Here is a 19,221-nt window from a genome sequence, read left to right as displayed (position 1 = left end):
CACACACACACACACACACACACACACACACATCTTTAGTTACAGTTGGTGCTCAGTGTTGAGTAATAATAATAATAATAATAGTTGTCTTCAAATATAGAGTGATACACTTTATACAAAATACCCTGCATATTACTGTCAAGTTTAGTTTGAGTGACATGAGGAGAGTGATGTCATTGTTCACTCTGGTCGCCAGCAGAGGGCACCGCCTCTGCCGCTCTGTCTTACACTGATGGTCACTGTTTATCAGTTTATCTCCACATTATTTTCTGTGTTTTAGTCAGTGACGTCTTTAAACATTTAGTTTGGACCGTCAGAGAGACAGAGGACAGAGAGACAGGACAGAGAGACAGAGGACAGAGAGACAGAGGACAGAGAGACAGAGGAGCTCCTCTCAGCGCAGACGGTGCGACCAGAGAACATCTTCAGCGTTATGTAAATATATTTACAGAATATAATCTTTAAATGCCCACAGCATCCTTTGAGTGTTTGTTCCTGAAGTCTTTTGGTTGACAGACAGTTGAGAGAATATTTGGCTGAAAGTCTGAACGACAAACCTGCAAACTGACAGATCAACACGTGACGAGTCTAAAATAACTCAGAATCTGATGTTTATAAAGACTTTAAACTGTTTCTGAATCCCAGTGATCCCAGTGATCCCATTAACATCAGCTATTTGTGCTAAACTCTGACTTTCTGTCGACGCTCCATCACCAAAGAGAAAAACTAAACTTGCAGACATTCATTAACTCTTGTTGTCTTTAATTTTTCAGATTAATAAATTTTAATCTACAAAAAAGTGAAAATGCAAAAATCCAGTCGACATCTCAGATGTTTAGTTTTTGTGTGAAACCCAAAGAGATTCACTTCACTGTGACATGAGACAGAAAACAACAAATGATTTAAAATTGTTAATTAATTCTTAATTAATTTCCTGTCCCGACTCGTCAGTTTTTAACTGACACTGATCTTATTTCTCTGAGATCTTAAAATCTTCTGATGACATCACGTCCAGTGTCTTTGGTGTTCAGAGTGACTGTGGAAGAACTGAATTCTCTCTGACTGATCCGAACAGTTTGCAGGTCGTCACACAGACGTGGTTTTATATAAACAGTCCTAAATATGAGTGCAAAGGCATGCAGCACCTCCACCTCCCCCACCTCCTCCACCTCCCAGTGCAACCACATCAACAGCTAAACCGTGACACACCCCAGAGGAGCTCGGTGTCTCAGGATATAAAACAGATATCAGAACGACGTGGTCAGTGTCAGTGTCCGTGCAGAAGGTGTCCATAAAGTGCTCCTCATGGACAGAACAGTGTCATCTGTGACGGAGCTTTGACCTGGAGGAGGACCGTCACCATGACGACAACTGCGTGCAGAACACGTAGAATAAAACAAAAGAGTGATGCATTCATGCTGCGCTGATGAAGACAGCGTGTCAAGTAAAGTGAAATTAGTGGAAGGTTAAAGGTCCCGAGGTCAAAGCTGAACTCAGACTGTTTCAGGCTGCAGGTGAGGAGCAGGTGAGGAGCAGGTGAGGAGCAGGTGAGGAGAACGTAAACAGGACGGAGGAGCGGCGTGTGACAGGAAACGCTGCTGAACTGATATAAATGTGCTGTTTACAGTGACAGTGTTTCTCTTTCCCATAAAGTGAAAAGTATAAAACATTAAATGTGTCACTCATAAAGTCTTTGTAAACATGTTTATGTGTGTCTCCTGCAGGCTGCTAACTCATCTCCACAACAGGAAGTAAACTGTTGTTCAATAAATATGTGTATATGTTTTTAAATTTCTTTGTGCAAAACAAGGTGTCATCTGCGTACAGTTTGATGTGTCGGAGGTCTGTGTTACTGCAGCTCATAGAATCATTAATAAATATAAATATGGAGGGAGTTTGTGGACCTGTCTGTGTGGTGTAAAATAAAAATCCAATCTGATTTTCTTGAAACATTTGAACTCTGGTTTGAACTCGGGACCTTTAAGTTCCTCTGACGACTGTTAGAGTGAGATCATCCACGTGGCTGCCTGTGCTCAGTGAGTTAGTGCTGCATTCAGGTTCATCAGATGAACATAATTACAATAATTAGATTTTCTTTAACAATCCAGCTCCTGTCAGTGTGCAGACAGAGATGGACGGAGGAGGACGGAAGAGAGGAGAGATGCTCAACAGTTCATCTGGAGTCTGTTCAGCTGCTGGAGGACGAGTCGTCCTGTTTGAACCTGCGGCTCCGACCCACACCTGGAGAAACACATTGAGCTGACCTCTTCTGTTAAAGTCTCAGTCAGATCCTCAGGACGTCAGGACGTCAACTGAACCTCAGACAGAATAACAACTGAAACTGTGAGCTCATTAGAAACAGAAGAAGAAACTTAGTGGTGTTTTTAATTTTTCAGCCCTTTAAACACAAATCCTATTGACTATAAATCTTAACACCAAAATTATAATCTAATGTTATCACTGGATATTATAATCTGATTGGATGTCAGTCACGAATTGCAGTTTTGTTATTTGGCTGTTACACCTCTGTCCTGTTTATTTTCATGGTGTTGGATACAAAATGTACGAGTGTAAATGTATTTTGATTTTTACTTTAGTTGACCGAGTTCAATACAGAAAAAATGTAACCCTCTGAGCTCTGAAATTCAGGATGAATTATAAATAAAGGTTAAAATTAGTGACAAAAAGTCTTCCGCTACATTTTATAGAAATCATAATCACTAAATAAAATATAGAAGAGTTCACATTTTTTAATAAATGGTTTTAAATCTCAAAACCATTAAATAATTCCTGTATAAATATTTTCTGAAGTTGGACGCAGTGTAAAAAGTTTGGGAACCACTGCTATAAATCAAACAAGGGCTTGTTCATGGAAACAGCTCCACAGGGAGCCTTTAAACCGAGCAGCAGTGGCTCTTGTGTACTGTAAACATTTATTTTTATATAACAAATACTTGTAAATTATTGGAATGTAAAATTTTTACCAATGTTTTTTTCTTATATTTTTTATCTTTCAGGTTGCAGTTCTTTAATAAACAGATTTTCTTCAACAAAGTTGACGTTAAAGACAAACACTGTTGATCTCTGAACTATATCATGAACTGGGCTCCACAAAGGGACTGTTCCTTATTTATGAGGGGGGAGGAGGTGCTGCAAAAAAAGGGAGGAGGCGTGTCAAATAGTTTTTTAATCACGAGGGAGGGGCTTATGTGTTTTTATTTTGGCTTAGAGGAGGAGCATACAAATGGCTGTATTTTCTATTTATTTTACCACCAATTTTTAAAGAAAATGTTTTGAAAAATTTTAGCTTTTTTTGTGACATCTAAAGAGAACAAGAGAGCTTGTTTGTTAAAAACTTCTGTTTCCTTTAAAACCCGCTGGGGTTTAGAAGGCATGTTTTCTTTAAAAATTGCCAAAAATGCCATTACACCATTTATCACAGCCAGAAAAAAACAACAGAAATTATTGTTGGATTTTCACATTTCTGACAGTCCTTGAACACATCATGTGTGAAGAACGCTTCCATCAGAACAAAAACAAATTAACAAATGTGATCTTAAAATAGTGACCCTTCAACAAAATCTATTTATTCTATTTTTCATTAAAAATGTGTCAAAAAATAAACTGTTCACACAACAAGAGTGAGAAACTGAGACTTTTTCCAACTCCAGGATTTCATCTGCAACTTTAAACTTTCAAACATCAAAGGGTTTTAAGAGTTTTAAAAATCTAATAACTCATTTATGAAGGAGGGAGGGTCACACCCAGCCACCCCCTCCTCTGATAAATAAAGAACAGTCCCTTAGGCTTATTAAATCTATGTTCTTATTTTTATATAAACTTTGGTCACCATGAATAAAGTGACTTTAAACGCATCATCAGAGTTTGAATCAGGCTGTTTGAATAAAGTGAACTGAAGGCTGACGGACTGATTATCTGTAACGTGACGGACGCTGACAGCAGGGATCCATTTAAAGGGCTAAAACATGACAAAACACCAGAATGTTCCTTTAACAGTTTTTATCCACCTGACGATCATGTGACCTCTCACTGTTATTGACAGCGTGGACGTTTGTTTCCCTCTGTTTGTCTGTCAGGCTCCTCGCTGAGTCATGTGACCTCTCCTTGTCTTCTGCTAACCTTCATCCCGCTCCTCTTCTTTCCTCCATTAACCCTCGAGTGTCCGTCTCTCTGTCAGTTAAACTCCGCCCCCTGCCTCCCTCCTCCTCCTCCTCCTCCTCCTCCAGCTACCACATGTAAGTCTTTGTGGTGTCGATCTGACTCCCCCCTGCCTCCTCCCCCCTCTCCCCCGCCTCCCTCTCCTCCTGCTCCTTGTCCTCCTTGTCCTTCTCGGCCTCGCTCTCCCACAGCGTGATGAGTGGTGGGTACAGCTCGTTCAGGGGGATGGAGGTGGCGTGCTGCATGTACTTCTTCAGCGAGTGTCCGCAGGACTTGTGCTGCTGCACGCGGCGGCCCATGTACACCACCAGCAGCGCCATGATGGACAGAGCAAACATGGAGCCCATCACCGCCGCTAACGCCACGCTGCTGCGCCGGGACGCCACCAACTCCACCGAGAAACCTGCCTCCTTAGTGGTGACGTTCAGACAGGAAGTGTGGATGGGGGAGGAAGGGGAGGAGGGAGAGGAGGGAGTGATGGGAGTGGGGGAGGAGCTGAGGGAGGAGGAGGAGGGTAAGGGGGAGGAGGAGTAGACGGTGAGGCAGACGTGGTACTCAGTGGCAGGAAGGAGGTGAGTCAGGTTATACTCCTGAACGTCCACTGGGACCTGGACAGAGACAGAGAGAGAGAGGGAGACATGATGTCACTTCCTGTCTAGCATCTGTTCCACAGTTTGTTCCTCAGGCGCAGAAAGAAACTACAACTCCCGTGAAAAAAACTACAGTCGTTGCAGCGCAGAAACTCCTCATTAATTCCTTTTATCCTCAGAAACGCTCTCGACAAAAGTCGTTTTCTGAAGTTTTTAGTTTTAACGCTGTCTAAAGATGTCGTCAGTCAGTTCAGTCGTCTCTTTCCTGCCGCTATTACAGACACATGAACGCACCACAGACAGGTGGAGCATTTATATCTCTGTGTCATATCGATATCATACCTCTGCTGCAGGCTTCATGTTGACACGTACCTTACACCTTAGTCTGACGTGCACCTCCTCAGAGATGTAACTCCACAGTGTCACAGTGACACAGACCTCCTGTCTGTCTCTAAATTGTGAAGACAATAAAGCCTCCACACACTGTGTGTGATTTATCCTGGCTGAAATATGAGCAGAGGAAATCTCTGCTAGCTGCTAGGCTAATTTATACAATGTAAAATGCCATAGGCTTGTGCTAATAACGTTAGCATGTTGTATTTGTGGGGAAATGTGTCCAGATAAAGACAAGTGTTTGTCTGTGAATGCTGCGAGTTATAGTGAAGCTGATTTGTGTTTGAAACTGTCTCTGTGAAGCCATGTTTAATATGTGTTTAATGTGTGTTTAACGTGTGTTTAATGTGTGTTGATTTTTAGGTTTTAACCACTGGTTTTTACCTTTATTTATCCCTCCTGATTATTTTTATTCTATTTAATTGTTTATTTTAATTCTATGAACTTTTAATCACTCCTTTTGTTTGGTTTGATTTTTTAAAATATTTTATGTCTTATTGTTGTAATTTTCTCGTCTTGCAAAACTTCAAATAGTTGTTTGAGTTATCCTTTAAATTGTGTCTGTTTCATTCCAGCGTCGCCACGTGAAGCACTGTGGGCTGTGTGTTTGTCTGAAAGGTGAGCTATGAATAAAGCTGAGTTGAGTTGTTTTGAATCAATTACTTTTTCAGCACTTCACAGAAACTCTGACGAGTGTTTTGGAGGTGTAACCGCAGAGCGACGCAGACACCCCACCGCACATGTATGAACCAGCGTTGGAGGCGGGGCTCAGTTTATTCCTATGGAAGCTGCTCAGAATGATCCAACTGTCTCTTATACAATGACCTTTATTATCAGCACTGCTTCCGCACTGTGTGGCCCATCGAGCAGGTGCACCAGAGACTCTGCTGGCCAAGCTGGCTACTTCCTGTTTAGCACTCTGCTAACTCGAATAGGGATAAAATAATTTAATCTTGTGACTTTCCAAATGTTATTGGACCAAATGGATCAAATCCTGACAGTGAAACAAGTCATTTCATAGAGGTTGTGATGCTCCACTGATTTACAGACGTCTCTTTCACCCTCTACCTTACGAAAATACTGTCTTTGGACCTCTTTTTAAACTGTCTGATATCTTTAGTTTGTTGGATTGCGTTCCACAAAGTCACCCCACAAACTGATATGCACACACTTTTCAGAGTGGTGTGAAAATCAGGTGTAGCATCAGAGGGTGGATGTGCTCACCTTGGCGGTGTAGCTGATCTGAGGATTGTCGATGTGCACGGTGGCGCTGCTCCACCGGGTCAGAGGGAGGGGGGCGTCCTGTTGGTTCTCTCCTGCAGACGAAGCTCCTCCGCTGGGATACAACTTCCACTCCAGCACCACCGACTGGGCGTGCACCACCTGTACAGGAAACAGGAAACATGTTTATTGGATCAGAAATGAGTCTGAATCAGTATTAAAAATAACTTTATTAATAAAACGCATCAAACACACAGATTCACTGTTTGTGCTTCATAAAAAGATGTAAATAAAGATATTAAATTGAAATAAACATAAATCTCAGAGCAGGTACCTTCGCCAGCACCACCAGAGAGGCTGCAGCGCTGGACGAGTTCCCCAGCCAGGGCTGCTCTCTGCTGGGCTCACCACCCCACCTCGTGCCCCCGCCCAACCACAAGCCCACTGACCCCTGATAGTCCACGAACACTGAGACGCTCTTCGTGTCTGCGCCCTCCGTGTTCCACGCCACACAGGTGTACACACCTGAGAGAGGACGAGAGGTGTCATCCATATTAATAATGTCATAGTTGATCTTCATATATCCAGCTTCCTGTCTGTATCCTGTGTAAATATTCGTCACTGCTCAGACGCTGAACGACCACGAGTCATTTCTACCAACACGATCTGTTTTTATTTGTATCTGCATTTAATTTTCAGCGTCTTTAGTGTGATCTGCAGCAGAGTCACACAGAAGCAGTCTGAAAGTTTTAGATATGAAGAGTGATGTGATTTATCAGACTGACAGACTGACCTGTGTCTGACGGCTCGGCGTGTTCGATCACCAACGCTCCAGGCTCTGACATTCGATGCTTCTTCTTCTTCCTGCTCAGGCCACGCCCCTCCTCTGATATGATTGGTGCAGCCAGGGCCTCAGAGCTCACCTGACCAGGTGAGGAGGAAACATTAAGTATAAGAGATTTAACAAAAGGTTAATGCTCACACACACACACACACACACACACACACACCTTGTCTCCAGTGGGCGTCACCCAGTAGAACTGGGGGGCGGGGTCAGCGTCTGCCCAGCACTCCAGTGTGATTGGCTGCCCGGCGCTGACGTTCATGGTGGAAGGGAAGGCGTGAGGAGAGATGTGAGGCAGGCAGCTGTTAGCTCCGCCCCCGCCCCATCCGACCCCCACCACCTCCTGCAGCTCTCGACCAACCAGGTGAGGCGGGGAGGAGCAGAGCGTGATGGAGGACTCCAGCATCTTGAGGTGCGACTGGTTGCCGAGGTGAGGCCCCCAGGAGGAGAGACAGTCACAGCGCAGAGGGTTCGAGTGGAGAGACACCTCCTCCAGGGACGGCAGGGAGGACAGGACGTCTCCAGAGAGGAGGCTCAGCTGGTTACTGTGGAGGAGGAGCGTCCGCAGGGAGGAGAGCTCACTGAGGGGAGAGGAGAGGAGAGGAGAGGAGAGGAGGTGCGTGATGAATGAAATAAGAAGGGATGAGAGGGAGAACCAGGAAAGGAGCGTTAAAAAAATAGTTTTCTATTTCATTTGTTCACGTATGTAAACAGCAACGTGTCCTCATGCTATTTGCTCCACAAATGATGTCACGTCCACAATAACTTAATTAACGTCACGTTACGGTTTAGGAGGAGAAACACGGGGACAGTGAGCCTCAAAATGACTCAAAGCCAGCAGCACAATAACACGACCCCTGAGCTGGAGCTCGAGACGCTGCGTGGCCACAGACTCTTGTCAGCAGCTAACAACAGCTAGCGTTAGCATGAAGCACACATTCACAGCAGTGAGCAGCAACTGTCAGCTGATTCGACCACGAAGACTCAAAGGTTCATTTGTGACGCCTGTTTAGTTCATGTTTGTGTGACTGTGACGTTCATGTATTCATTAGACGGAGCGAAGTCACCGTGGACACACAGCGGACGAAAGAAATGACACTAATACACAGACAGACAGACAGACAGACACCTGAAGGCCTGCGGGTCGATGTAGGACAGCTGTGGGTTGCTGCAGAGCTCCAGTTTGGCGATTTCTGGAAGGTTCTGGAAAGCAGCTCGCTCCACCATCAGCAGCTCCTCCATGTTGTTCAGACTGAAACACAAACAGAGTCAGACGTCTCTTCTTCTTTTCACTCCCAGGAGTTATTCGAGCGAACTTTTCCTGCAGTCCTGAACTGAACTGTAAAAACAAATGTGTAACTGCTGCTCTGCTGATTCAGTCTTATGAGTCTCGTTGGACGCATTCAGAGTGTTTCTGAACGACCTGACGCTCACCTGCCTGAAGACGTTTTTGATATTTTAATGTTCCTGTGAGTTGTTCTTTGTTTTCATGTTAAGTTGTTCTGTGTTGTTTGTGCCGCTGCCTGTTTCAGCCGGGACACAGGCAGGAAAAGAGATTTTTATTTTCAACAAGTCTTTTACTGCTGGTTCAATAAAAATCAGATAAAGTTTCATTTAATCAGATCAATCATTTAACATGATCAGGTGGAGATTTTTGAATCAGGATCCAGTGGTTTGTGTCTGTCAGATGAGTCTACAGCTGTTATTTCAGCGAGTCAGAGACACATTTAATCAATAAATATAATTAAGAAATACCAGATCAGACTTTCATCAGCTGATAAGAGACATATTTAACCAATAATTAAATCAATAAAAGGATCTGATCAGAGTCGTTATCAGCTGATAATCAATAATAAAGGACTTTAATCAGGGTCAAGTTCAATCTTCATCCTTGTCTCAGACTGACCTGAGCTCCTCCAGGTGCTGAAGGTTCTGGAAGTCTCCCTGCTGGACTCGGCTGATCGGGTTCCTGTTCAGGTCCAGGAACTTGAGGTTAGGGAGCATGCTCAGAGCGTCCCGAGGGACCGACCTGTCAGGAGAACAGCGGTCTCATGAGCCGACGTCACAGTGAGACAACGTTACAGCGACAGAGCTCAGACTCACCTGAGCCTGTTGTCGTAGAAGGAGAGGCTCTCCAGGTAGTCGAGGCCCAGGAAGGCGGCGGCGGGCACGGAGACCAGACCCATCCCAGCCAGCACCAGGCTGTGGAGGCGGGACAGAGGCAGGAAGTTCTTCTCCTCCAGACCCAGGATCGGGTTCTCGCCGATCATCAAGATCTCCAGGGACGGCAGGGACTCGAACCAGCGACTGTCAATGGCCACCAGCCGGTTGGAGTTCAGGTGGAGCCTGCAGGACAAAGCAGAGGGCGCAAAACCCATTTAGACAAGTTATTCTCTCAGGTGGTGCTTGTGGTGGAGGAAGTAGAAGCAGAAAAATAAGGTGAAGAAGAAGAAAAGAAGAAGTAATGACCGCAACAGGTTGGTGAGTCCAGTGAAGGCTTTGGGTCCGATGGAGGAGATGTGGTTGTGGTTGATGTAGAGCTCCTCCAGACTGGACAGGTTCCTCAGACTGAAGTCCTCCAACTCCTCAATGTGGTTCTCCTCCAGGTACAGAGTCACCAGCCGGCCCAGAGAGGACAGACCCATAGAGCTCACCTGGACACACAGACAGAGACAGACCCATAGAGCTCACCTGGACACACAGACAGAGACAGACCCATAGAGCTCACCTGGACACACAGACAGAGACAGACCCATAGAGCTCACCTGGACACACAGACAGAGACAGACCCATAGAGCTCACCTGGACACACAGCTCACCAGACAGACAGACAGACGGACAGACAGACAGACAGACAGACAGACGGACAGACAGTGTACGGAGCTGCATGGAACCCCAGGACATCGTCATGGAAACAGAGACAAACTGTTGTCTGAGATGTCACTGTGTTTCTCAGCTGTAGTTCAGACTCAAACACTGGACCAGTTATTAATGTCTGATCTGAGGTCAGTATGAAGTTTGATGATAAAGATCCAAAAACAGATGATCTGCTCCTACAGACAAACATTAAACTAAAATAAACTATAAATTAAAATGTGCTGCGTTTACTGCATCATGTGACTGTAGTAAGGTGTGATAAATGTGTAATAAAGGTGTAATAACAGTGTAATTAAAGTGTTGTAAAGGTGTAATAAAGGTGTAACATGACTGCTCAGGTGTAGTAAAGGTGTGTTACCTGTGTGAAGTGGTTCTGTGACAGGTCCAGTTCTGTCAGGTTGGTGAGACTCTGCAGTTCAGTGGTGATGGAGGAGATGTTGTTACTCTGCAGCAGCAGCACCTGAAACACATCAACACAACATCAACACAACGTCAACACGTCAACACAACATCAACACAATGTCAACACGTCAACACAACATCTACACAACGTCAACACAACATCAATACAACGTCAACACAACATCAACACACACAACGTGTTGACAGCATGTTCCCTCTGAGGCTTTATATGGACACAGTATTACATCATAACGACCGTTACCTGTGTGTCAGCTGACATGTTGGCGGGGACTCTGTGCAGGTGGAGCTCGTTACAGTCGACCGTCCTGGCCTGGTGATACACAGACTGTGGCGTGTACCAGGGTCTTGTCTCACACACACACTGCAGAGGACACAGCACGGCACCACCTACAGGACACACACACACACACACACACACACCACGCCTCTGTTTAACCCTTCTTCTTCTTCATGTGTCTGTATCTGACGTCTGTATGACTGCTGCTTACCCAGACTGGCCCCGCCCACTGCAGCACACACTGATGATGTCACCAGGACCAGGAGGAGAGTGGAAAGGACTGCAAATCCCATGGTGCACTGGGGGCGGAGCTGAGGGGAAGTGTTGATTCAATTGTGATGACAACTTCCTTCAGAGGGTCAGAGGAGGCGGGTCACATCTACGGCTGGATGGAAGCACACAGGAAGTGATGTCATTACTGATGACAACTTTACATCTGAACTCTGAACTGCTACACCTCCTCATGGATGGACAGACGGACGGGTTTACAAAATGTCCTCACTTTACAAAATGTCCTCACTTTACCAAAACGCCTCACTTTACAAAATGTCCTCACTTTACCAAAACGCCTCACTTTACCAAAATGTCCTCACTTTACAAAAACGTCCTCACTTTACCAAAACGCCTCACTTTACCAAAACGTCCTCACTTTACCAAAACGCCTCACTTTACAAAATGTCCTCACTTTACAAAAATGTCCTCACTTTACAAAATGTCCTCACTTTACAAAATGTCCTCACTTTACCAAAACGTCCTCACTTTACAAAAATGTCCTCACTTTACCAAAACGTCCTCACTTTACAAAAATGTCCTCACTTTACAAAACGTCCTCACTTTACAAAAATGTCCTCACTTTACAAAACGTCCTCACTTTACAAAATGTCCTCACTTTACCAAAACGCCTCACTTGACCAAAATGTCCTCACTTTACCAAAACGTCCTCACTTTACCAAAACGTCCTCACTTTACAAAATGTCCTCACTTTACAAAACGTCCTCAGTCTCAAGATCTAAAACTCAAAGATTCTCACAAGGATAGATGTACAAGCACACACACACTCAGCGGGGCAGGAAACAGAGACACCTTGCCTCTGCTGCCATGGGAACCAGCCAGGAAGTGACATAGGGGACGAGGAGGAGGGGGCTTTGAGTTGCTCTGTGACTGGTCCGCACAGTCTCTCTGTTGTGTGTTTGAATCTGAACTTCTGACATCTCTCCACTTTGTGCATGTATAGGTCCTGTTTGTCCATGTGTGTGTCTTTTGGACCTGTGTGTTAATGACAAAAGGAGTGAAAAAATTGAATTTCCCCTCAGGGGGATTAATAAAGTATATAAAATTAAATATTTTTTAAATTAAATTAAATTAAATTAAATTAAATCAAATTTAAAAAATTATTCAGGAGTTTACAGACGTTTTGTCAGATTCCTGACACACTTGTTAGTTTGGTGTCTCTCTCAGTGACTTCACTCTTAAAACCTTGATTATATTTTATATATAATCGAATTTTATATATAATATATGACTGTATTAATTAGTATTACTATTGTTAATAATATCACCATTACTCAAAAGTCATCATCGACCACACATTTATTCTGTTAACAGAAGAAACTTTCAGAGAGAAAAATCAGACTAACAATCAGAGGGTCTCCAGTTAAAACAAAAATTTAAAAAGTGTCTTTTATCGGGGGACAGACAGGTCTTTCCCATCATGCACTGGGCTCAGGCTCCAAAAACTGCAGCTGATCTCATGAGGTCATCATCGTTTATGTTTGGATGACATCAGACAGAGACAGACAGAAATCTAATAAGCTTGAGGGACAGAGACTGGGAGGACAGAGGATGAAGGGACAGAGGATGAAGGAACAGAGGCTGGAGGAACAGAGGATGAAGGGACAGAGGATGAAGGAACAGAGGCTGGAGGAACAGAGGATGAAGGGACAGAGGATGAAGGGACAGAGGCTGGAGGAACAGAGGATGAAGGGACAGAGGATGAAGGGACAGAGGCTGGAGGGACAGAGACTGGAGGGACAGAGGATGAAGGGACAGAGGATGAAGGGACAGAGACTGAAGGGACAGAGGCTGGAGGGACAGAGGATGAAGGGACAGAGGATGAAGGGACAGAGGCTATAGGGACAGAGGCTGAAGGGACAGAGGCTGAAAGGACAGAGGCTGAAGGGACAGAGGCTGGAGGGACAGAGGCTGAAGGGACAGAGGCTGAAGGGACAGAGGATGAAGGGACAGAGGCTGAAGGGACAGAGGCTGGAGGGACAGAGGATGAAGGGACAGAGGATGAAGGGACAGAGGATGAAGGGACAGAGGCTGGGAGGACAGAGGATGAAGGGACAGAGGCTGAAGGGACAGAGGATGAAGGGACAGAGGCTGAAGGGACGGAGGCTGAAGCGACAGAGGATGAAGGGACAGAGGATGAAGGCCAGAGGATGAAGGGACAGAGGATGAAGGGACAGAGGCTGGAGGGACAGAGGCTGGAGGGACAGAGGCTGGGAGGACAGAGGCTGACTGCAGCAGCTCACAGTAGAACACTGCTGGAGTTTCTGTTTTCCCAGACAGACCCTGAATGCAGCGCAGTGACAGCAGCTCTGACAGATGTTCAAACATGTGAATGAACCTCCTTCATCATGTTAACGACAGACTGAAGGAGGTTCGTCTCTCTGCTCCTCCTCCTCCTCCTGCTCCTGCTGCTGAGCAGATGGAATATTGATGAGATGATATTAATTATTTAACGAGCTGAGAGTGCCTCATTAAATGTCCCACTGAAGAGGCTGTGATTGGATGAGAGCTCGTTAATTACCTCAGAGCTGTCAACATACACATACACACACACACACACACACACACACAATAGAACACACAGTAACACACAGTAATGAGCAAAGATCGTGTTCACAGTCAGAGGAGGAAGAAACACTGTGTTAGGGACTCCCTGAGTGACTGGAGGAAAACCCATGACCCTCCCTCCTCCATAAATGACTATTATAAACTTATCCTTTGATGTTTGAAGATGAAATCCTGAAGTTGAAAAATCTTGTCATTCAAACAGTTTATTTTTGGACAAATGAGACGCAGAACAAACTGATTTTGATTAAATATTTCTATTTTAAGATCAGATTAGGTTGGAGTTTTTTTTCTGACAAAAGTAAGAGTCACATATGATGTGTCCATTGACTGTTGGAAATTTGAAAATCCAACTATAATTTCATTTTTTTTGTTTTTTTTTTAAAGTTTCTGGTTGATAAATTGTGAAGTTTTGGAGATACTCAAAGAAAACATGCCCTCCATACACAAAGGCATGTTTTCTTTAAAGATAAACCATTCAACTTTGTATGCCCCTACCCTAAGCCAAAATGAAAACTTCTTATGTAAACAAATGGCCAAAAAATTAAAAAGAAATTGCCAAATATATGCCAAAAATAAATTGAAAAAAAAGGGAAAGAAAAATATATTGCCAAAGATTTACAAAAGCAAACATGCCTTCCAAACATATTTTCTATAAAAATTGCCAAAAATTAAAAAAGCAATTTTTAAACAAACAAAAAAATATATGAAAAAAAGAAACAGCCAAAAAAATTCAAGAGAAAAACAATTGCCAACGTTTTTCAAAGAAAACTTCAACACGTTTTCTTTAAATATTACCACAAATGTTTAAATTTAAAAAAACAAAAACAAAATTCTTTAAAGAAAAAAAATCAAATGTTGAAAGTAAAAACAAAAACAAAATTTAATATGTAGTAAAATAAATACAAAATACAACCATTGAAAAATGTCTGCCCCTCCCCCAAGCTAAAATAAAAACCATAAGTCCCTCCCCACTGCTTAACAAATCAGTTGACCTGCCCCCCCCCCGCACCCCTCCCCCTCACAAATAACAAACAGTCCCTTAAATGTTTTGAATTTAAAATGTTTGCTTCAGTAAATTCTTCTCCCCGTTCATCACTGCTGCTACATCGATTTGTTTTTGTTTTGATAGGTTATATATTCTAAACACATTCATATATAAAAATAACCAGATGTTTTGTTGCTGTCACAGGTGTGAATCTGACTTCACATGTTGGGAGGAAACACTAAAACAATCTGACTGTCAGAATAAAACAACCTGCTGATACTTTGTGTTCACAGTAAAACTCTGCTGCCGTGTTCAAACACTGAAGGTCAACGGACTCAACCTGCGGCAGCTCCTCAGTGAGCAGCTCGGCGTCTGTTCACCAGGTGAGCAGCAGCAGGTGAACTTCATCACAGCTTATCACACACTGATGTAGAAACAGAGGTCACAGAGCAGGAAACAAGGAACCATGTGACTCTACAAACAGACCCTGAACGCCACTCAGCTTCACCTCTAATTTTAACCAGCAGCCACTGACACTGTCGCAACGAAAAATCCACTGCATCCCAGAAATGATCGAAACGTTAAAACTGCTGACAGCTATGAACACAGTCAGTTATTACTGACTGTGACATTAGCACATCAGTCACTCTCCTGTGTCACGTGACATTCATGAAGAAAACTTATTTTTTTCTCTGACGCCTCCACGGTGAATGAAGAAACCAAAAACTGGGGAAATTCTTGATGACTTGAAGTAAACAGGGTTCATGTGAAAGAAAATACAAATAATATGAAACCATCCGTTAACAAACTCTCACACAGCTCATGCAGCACAGACCATGTCTCATTTATCCTGTCGTAAGCTCGGTGTGAGAAACTGGACTAACAGTTAAACTTGTCCTCCTCAGAGTCAGACTGCACTGACATCAACATTACTCTTACCTCACCGAACACAGGAGCTGCTGCTCTGCTGCCTCTCTTACTTAGTTTGTGTTACTGAGAGACTTTTCTGTTTTAGATGTTTAATTCAGAATCAGCAGAGAATCCCAAAATCACTTTCACCAAACCCACCAGACTCTATTTAAATACACACTCATTTTAACCTGTAGAGCACCGAACATTAAAATTTATCTTGGCCCAACAACACAGACGGTATCAATCATGTGACGTCACTCATTGGTTTGCGGACTCTGTTTTGAAGCCTCAAGTTCAGCATTTCAGCTGTCGCCATCTTGGATTTTTTGGATCCAGAAGTGACCATATTTGGGCGAGAGGGTGGAGCTGTGGGGGAGCCAGGAGTGGGTCTGACCTCTATCAGCAGACAGCCTGTCACTCAAAGAGGCCCCGCCCCTTTCATTATGCGTAACTTTAATCCTTAATAAAATATAAACAGGTGAGTTCCATATAAACTCAGTCTGTACAGGCGTCATGAATGTTGAAATGAGCTCCAGAGACCAACCAGGCTGTAAACATGTTTATTTCTACATGTGAACATGGAGGTCTGTGGGGACTGACTCACTGTTGGAGCCAGCCTCTAGTGGACATTAGAGGAACTGCAGGTTTTGCCTTATGTTTCAGCCCCAGAAGATGCCGCTTGGTAAGGAGGCAGCATGTTTTCACATCTAATGGTGAATGAAGGGTTAAGTTCAACCAAACCAGAGCTGGTGCCTGTTGGAGCAGTGGAGAGACGAACCAAGATGGATTTTGTTTGTTTTATTTTGTTTCTGTCGACGTTTGATGATGAAATGACAAATGCAGTGTGGAGGGTTCGGTGATGGTGATTTCTGGTGAAACAAAAAGGATCTTCCTCTTTAACACAAAGCTCTGTCTCTGTAGGGATCCTGTCATCATGATGTCAGACACTCAGAATAACAATCTGATCCTGTCAGTGACAAAAACAAACACTGTCAGTGGACGGACTCTGATGCTGTGAACAGAGCGGTGACATCACAGCCTGTGTCACTGCAGCTCTCTCTCAGTACTGGACACATTTAAAAAACGTGAAAAATACTCAAGTTTCCCTTTAATGATGTCATTAACTCTCCCTCTAAGCTCCGCCTACAGTTTCACTGCACTCTCGTTGGATACGGTCTGAGTATTCTGATTGGACGCTGCTCTTTCTCATCTACAGGTGACTGGACTACAACCTGTGGAAACACCTGGACGGACTCGTCTCCAGGAAGCAAACGTCTCACGTCACAGAGTCTGATCACCTGAGAGGAGACGCGAGGGGTTAACGAGGAGACGAGGAGGTGAGGAAGAGGAGCGATTACATAAAACTGGGTGGTTGTTGCCGTGGAAACCTCCCGAATGTGAAACAAACTCGGTTGAACTGAAGAAACTCTGTGACCTACTTTCATCAAGTTTCACTTCTATTGCATAACAACGAGTCCACTTCCTGTCCCCGTCTCACTGAGGAGAGGAGACCAGGAGAGGAGAGAGGAGGCAAGGAGAGGAGCCCGGGCGTCAAGGACAGGAGACAAGAAGAGAGGAGGCAAGGAGAGAAGAGAGGAGAGAGAAGGCAACGAGAGGAGACTGGGAGAGAGGAGGCAAGGCGAGGAGTCAAAGACAAAGAGAAGGAGAGAAGACAAGAGAGGGTGCAAAAGAGGAGATGAGGAGAGGAGTCAAGAGAGGAGACAAAGGAGAAGATAAGGAAACAAAAGAGGAAACAAAAGAATAAAACAAAGAAAGACACAAGAAGAGAAAACAAGAGAGGAAAGGGAAGAAGGAGAGGAAACAAGGATGAAAGATAAGGAAAGAGGATAAAAGGAGGGAACACAAAAAAAGGAAATAAGAGTGGATACGAGAGATGAAAGGGGACAAGGAGAGGAAGCAACCAAGGGGACAAGGAGAGGAAGCAACCAAGGGAACAAGGAGAGGAAGCAACCAAGGGAACAAGGAGAGGAAGCAGTATGGCGCTCTCTTTGAGAGAAATAAAAACACATAAAGATGAAGAAGACCATGTGACCTGACCGACAGCTCAGGAATAAGACAGGAAGTAACTCTGAGTGGAGACTCTTTGTCCAACATCAACGACACATAGGACATCTGGACAAACTCTGTCCTGACAGATAAACATGGCGTCGCTGCCGCTTCACAGAGAGATTAAAACTAAAACCTGAGTTCACTGAATGTGACGCACACAGGTTCACAGGGCGGAGGGATACGCTGTGGTTCATCAAGAAATAGTCCCAGTGATACTGATGTATTTGTGTTCAGAACAAACCAGATGAAACATGTCAGTCAGTGCTGGGAGGAGTCACACTGTTTACTGTCTGTATGCTAAGCTAAGCTAAGCTAAGCTAAGCTAACTACACTCTGATCCCAGCTCTTTAACAAACAATAAACATGATGAAAAGTTCCTTTAAATTATTATTATTATTATTATTGTTATTATCATTATCTGATGAAAGTATTCAGAAGAAAACAGTCACATTAAATAAAGTGTCAGAATCATATTAAACTGGTGACACTGGTTTATCAGCCTGTCATAACACAGTTCATCACCATGTGGAGTTTCAATAAGTCTCATGAAATATTATATATATTATAATATGAGCAAACATTTAACGAGTCTGTTGAAATCTGACAAATTTACTAATCACGTCATGTTTTGTCTATCTGTTGTTATTTTACCTTCAAGTTTTACTCAATCTTTACCTGATGGATTTTAATATTTTCTCTCCTCTGTCTGTTGTTGTTTCTTTTTTTTATCAGGTGGTTTTGTTTTGTTGGAAAATTTAAAATTCAATAAAGTAATTACAAAATAAAACAGTGAGTGTTTGTCTTCATGACAATAAAAACTGTTTAAGATTTGAGCATTTTTTTAAATTCTACAACATCCCATAATATCACAATAAACACTAACTGTGTGCACTCTGATTATAACTTCATTTTATTCAATTATAAAAATAAAAAGCTGCTGGATGATGCGTTTAAGGACCGTCGTATCTATTGATGTTACATCCTAACAATCAAACAGCAGCTCTGAAGCGACCTGAGAGTGTTGATGATGATGATGATAATAATAAAAACACTGTCTGTCTGTGGAGCACTGCGCGGTCCCCCTGTGTGTGTGTGTGTGTGTGTGTGTGTGTGTGTGTGCGCGCGCGCGCTGGAGGACAGCCGCCCATGTTCTCACCTTGCTCCTCCGCCTGCAGCTCCTCCTGCTCCGCCGCTCCGAGCCGCAGCGGCACGTCAGGCCGGGCAGAGTCGCTCCGCGCCGGGCAGGTGGGTCCGGTAGAGTCGGGCAGGATCCGGTCTGTGGTTCGTTCAGGTTCCGTGGATCCAGCTGAGTCCCGCTGCTGCTGAGCCGCCGCTTTTATCCCAACATCTCTGTCTCTGTGTCTCCCTCCTGTCCTCTGTCAGGTCCGCAGCAGCTGACTTGGGATCAGCCAATGTGGTTTATAGGCCACTGGGTGATGGACCAATCAGAGCCCGGATGCTGCACAGAGGTGAAGGGGGGGGGGGGGTGAGGGGAGGGGTCTGTGCACATGACGTAATGCTCCAGATTCTCCTAACGACTGTATGTGAGTGTGTGATTCTCTGTGAGGTTATCTCTGCTGATAAATGTCTG

At 44.0% G+C, this 19,221-nt stretch overlaps 2 protein-coding genes across 2 annotated transcripts in view; both read right to left on the bottom strand.

Annotated features, from left to right (window-relative positions):
* On the bottom strand, positions 1–19,055 carry si:ch211-180f4.1 (uncharacterized protein LOC100144405 homolog). Its single transcript, XM_049582013.1, has 13 exons — positions 18,787–19,055; positions 11,016–11,189; positions 10,769–10,914; positions 10,463–10,564; positions 9,697–9,881; positions 9,331–9,573; positions 9,134–9,256; positions 8,357–8,479; positions 7,394–7,808; positions 7,177–7,306; positions 6,718–6,908; positions 6,387–6,545; positions 1–4,787 (listed from the first exon to the last, which is right to left on the bottom strand). The coding sequence occupies exons 2-13, from the start codon at positions 11,095–11,097 to the stop codon at positions 4,248–4,250; spliced, it is 2,439 nt and encodes an 812-aa protein (XP_049437970.1). The 5' UTR covers positions 11,098–11,189; positions 18,787–19,055; the 3' UTR covers positions 1–4,247.
* The window catches only part of LOC125892368 (uncharacterized), a 15,476-nt gene continuing 13,096 nt past the window's right edge, over positions 16,842–19,221 (bottom strand). Inside the window, exons 12-13 of the mRNA XM_049582338.1 lie at positions 18,787–19,006; positions 16,842–16,858 (exon numbers count right to left, since the gene is read on the bottom strand). Coding sequence (XP_049438295.1) covers positions 16,842–16,858; positions 18,787–19,006 — 237 coding nt within the window. The remainder of the gene's footprint in view (positions 16,859–18,786; positions 19,007–19,221) is intronic.

The sequence above is a fragment of the Epinephelus fuscoguttatus genome, linkage group LG7, assembly GCF_011397635.1.
Source record: "Epinephelus fuscoguttatus linkage group LG7, E.fuscoguttatus.final_Chr_v1".
Taxonomy (NCBI): Eukaryota; Metazoa; Chordata; class Actinopteri; order Perciformes; family Serranidae; genus Epinephelus; species Epinephelus fuscoguttatus.
Note: the sequence above shows the minus strand (reverse complement) of the source record. Positions and strands in the feature narration are given on the sequence as shown.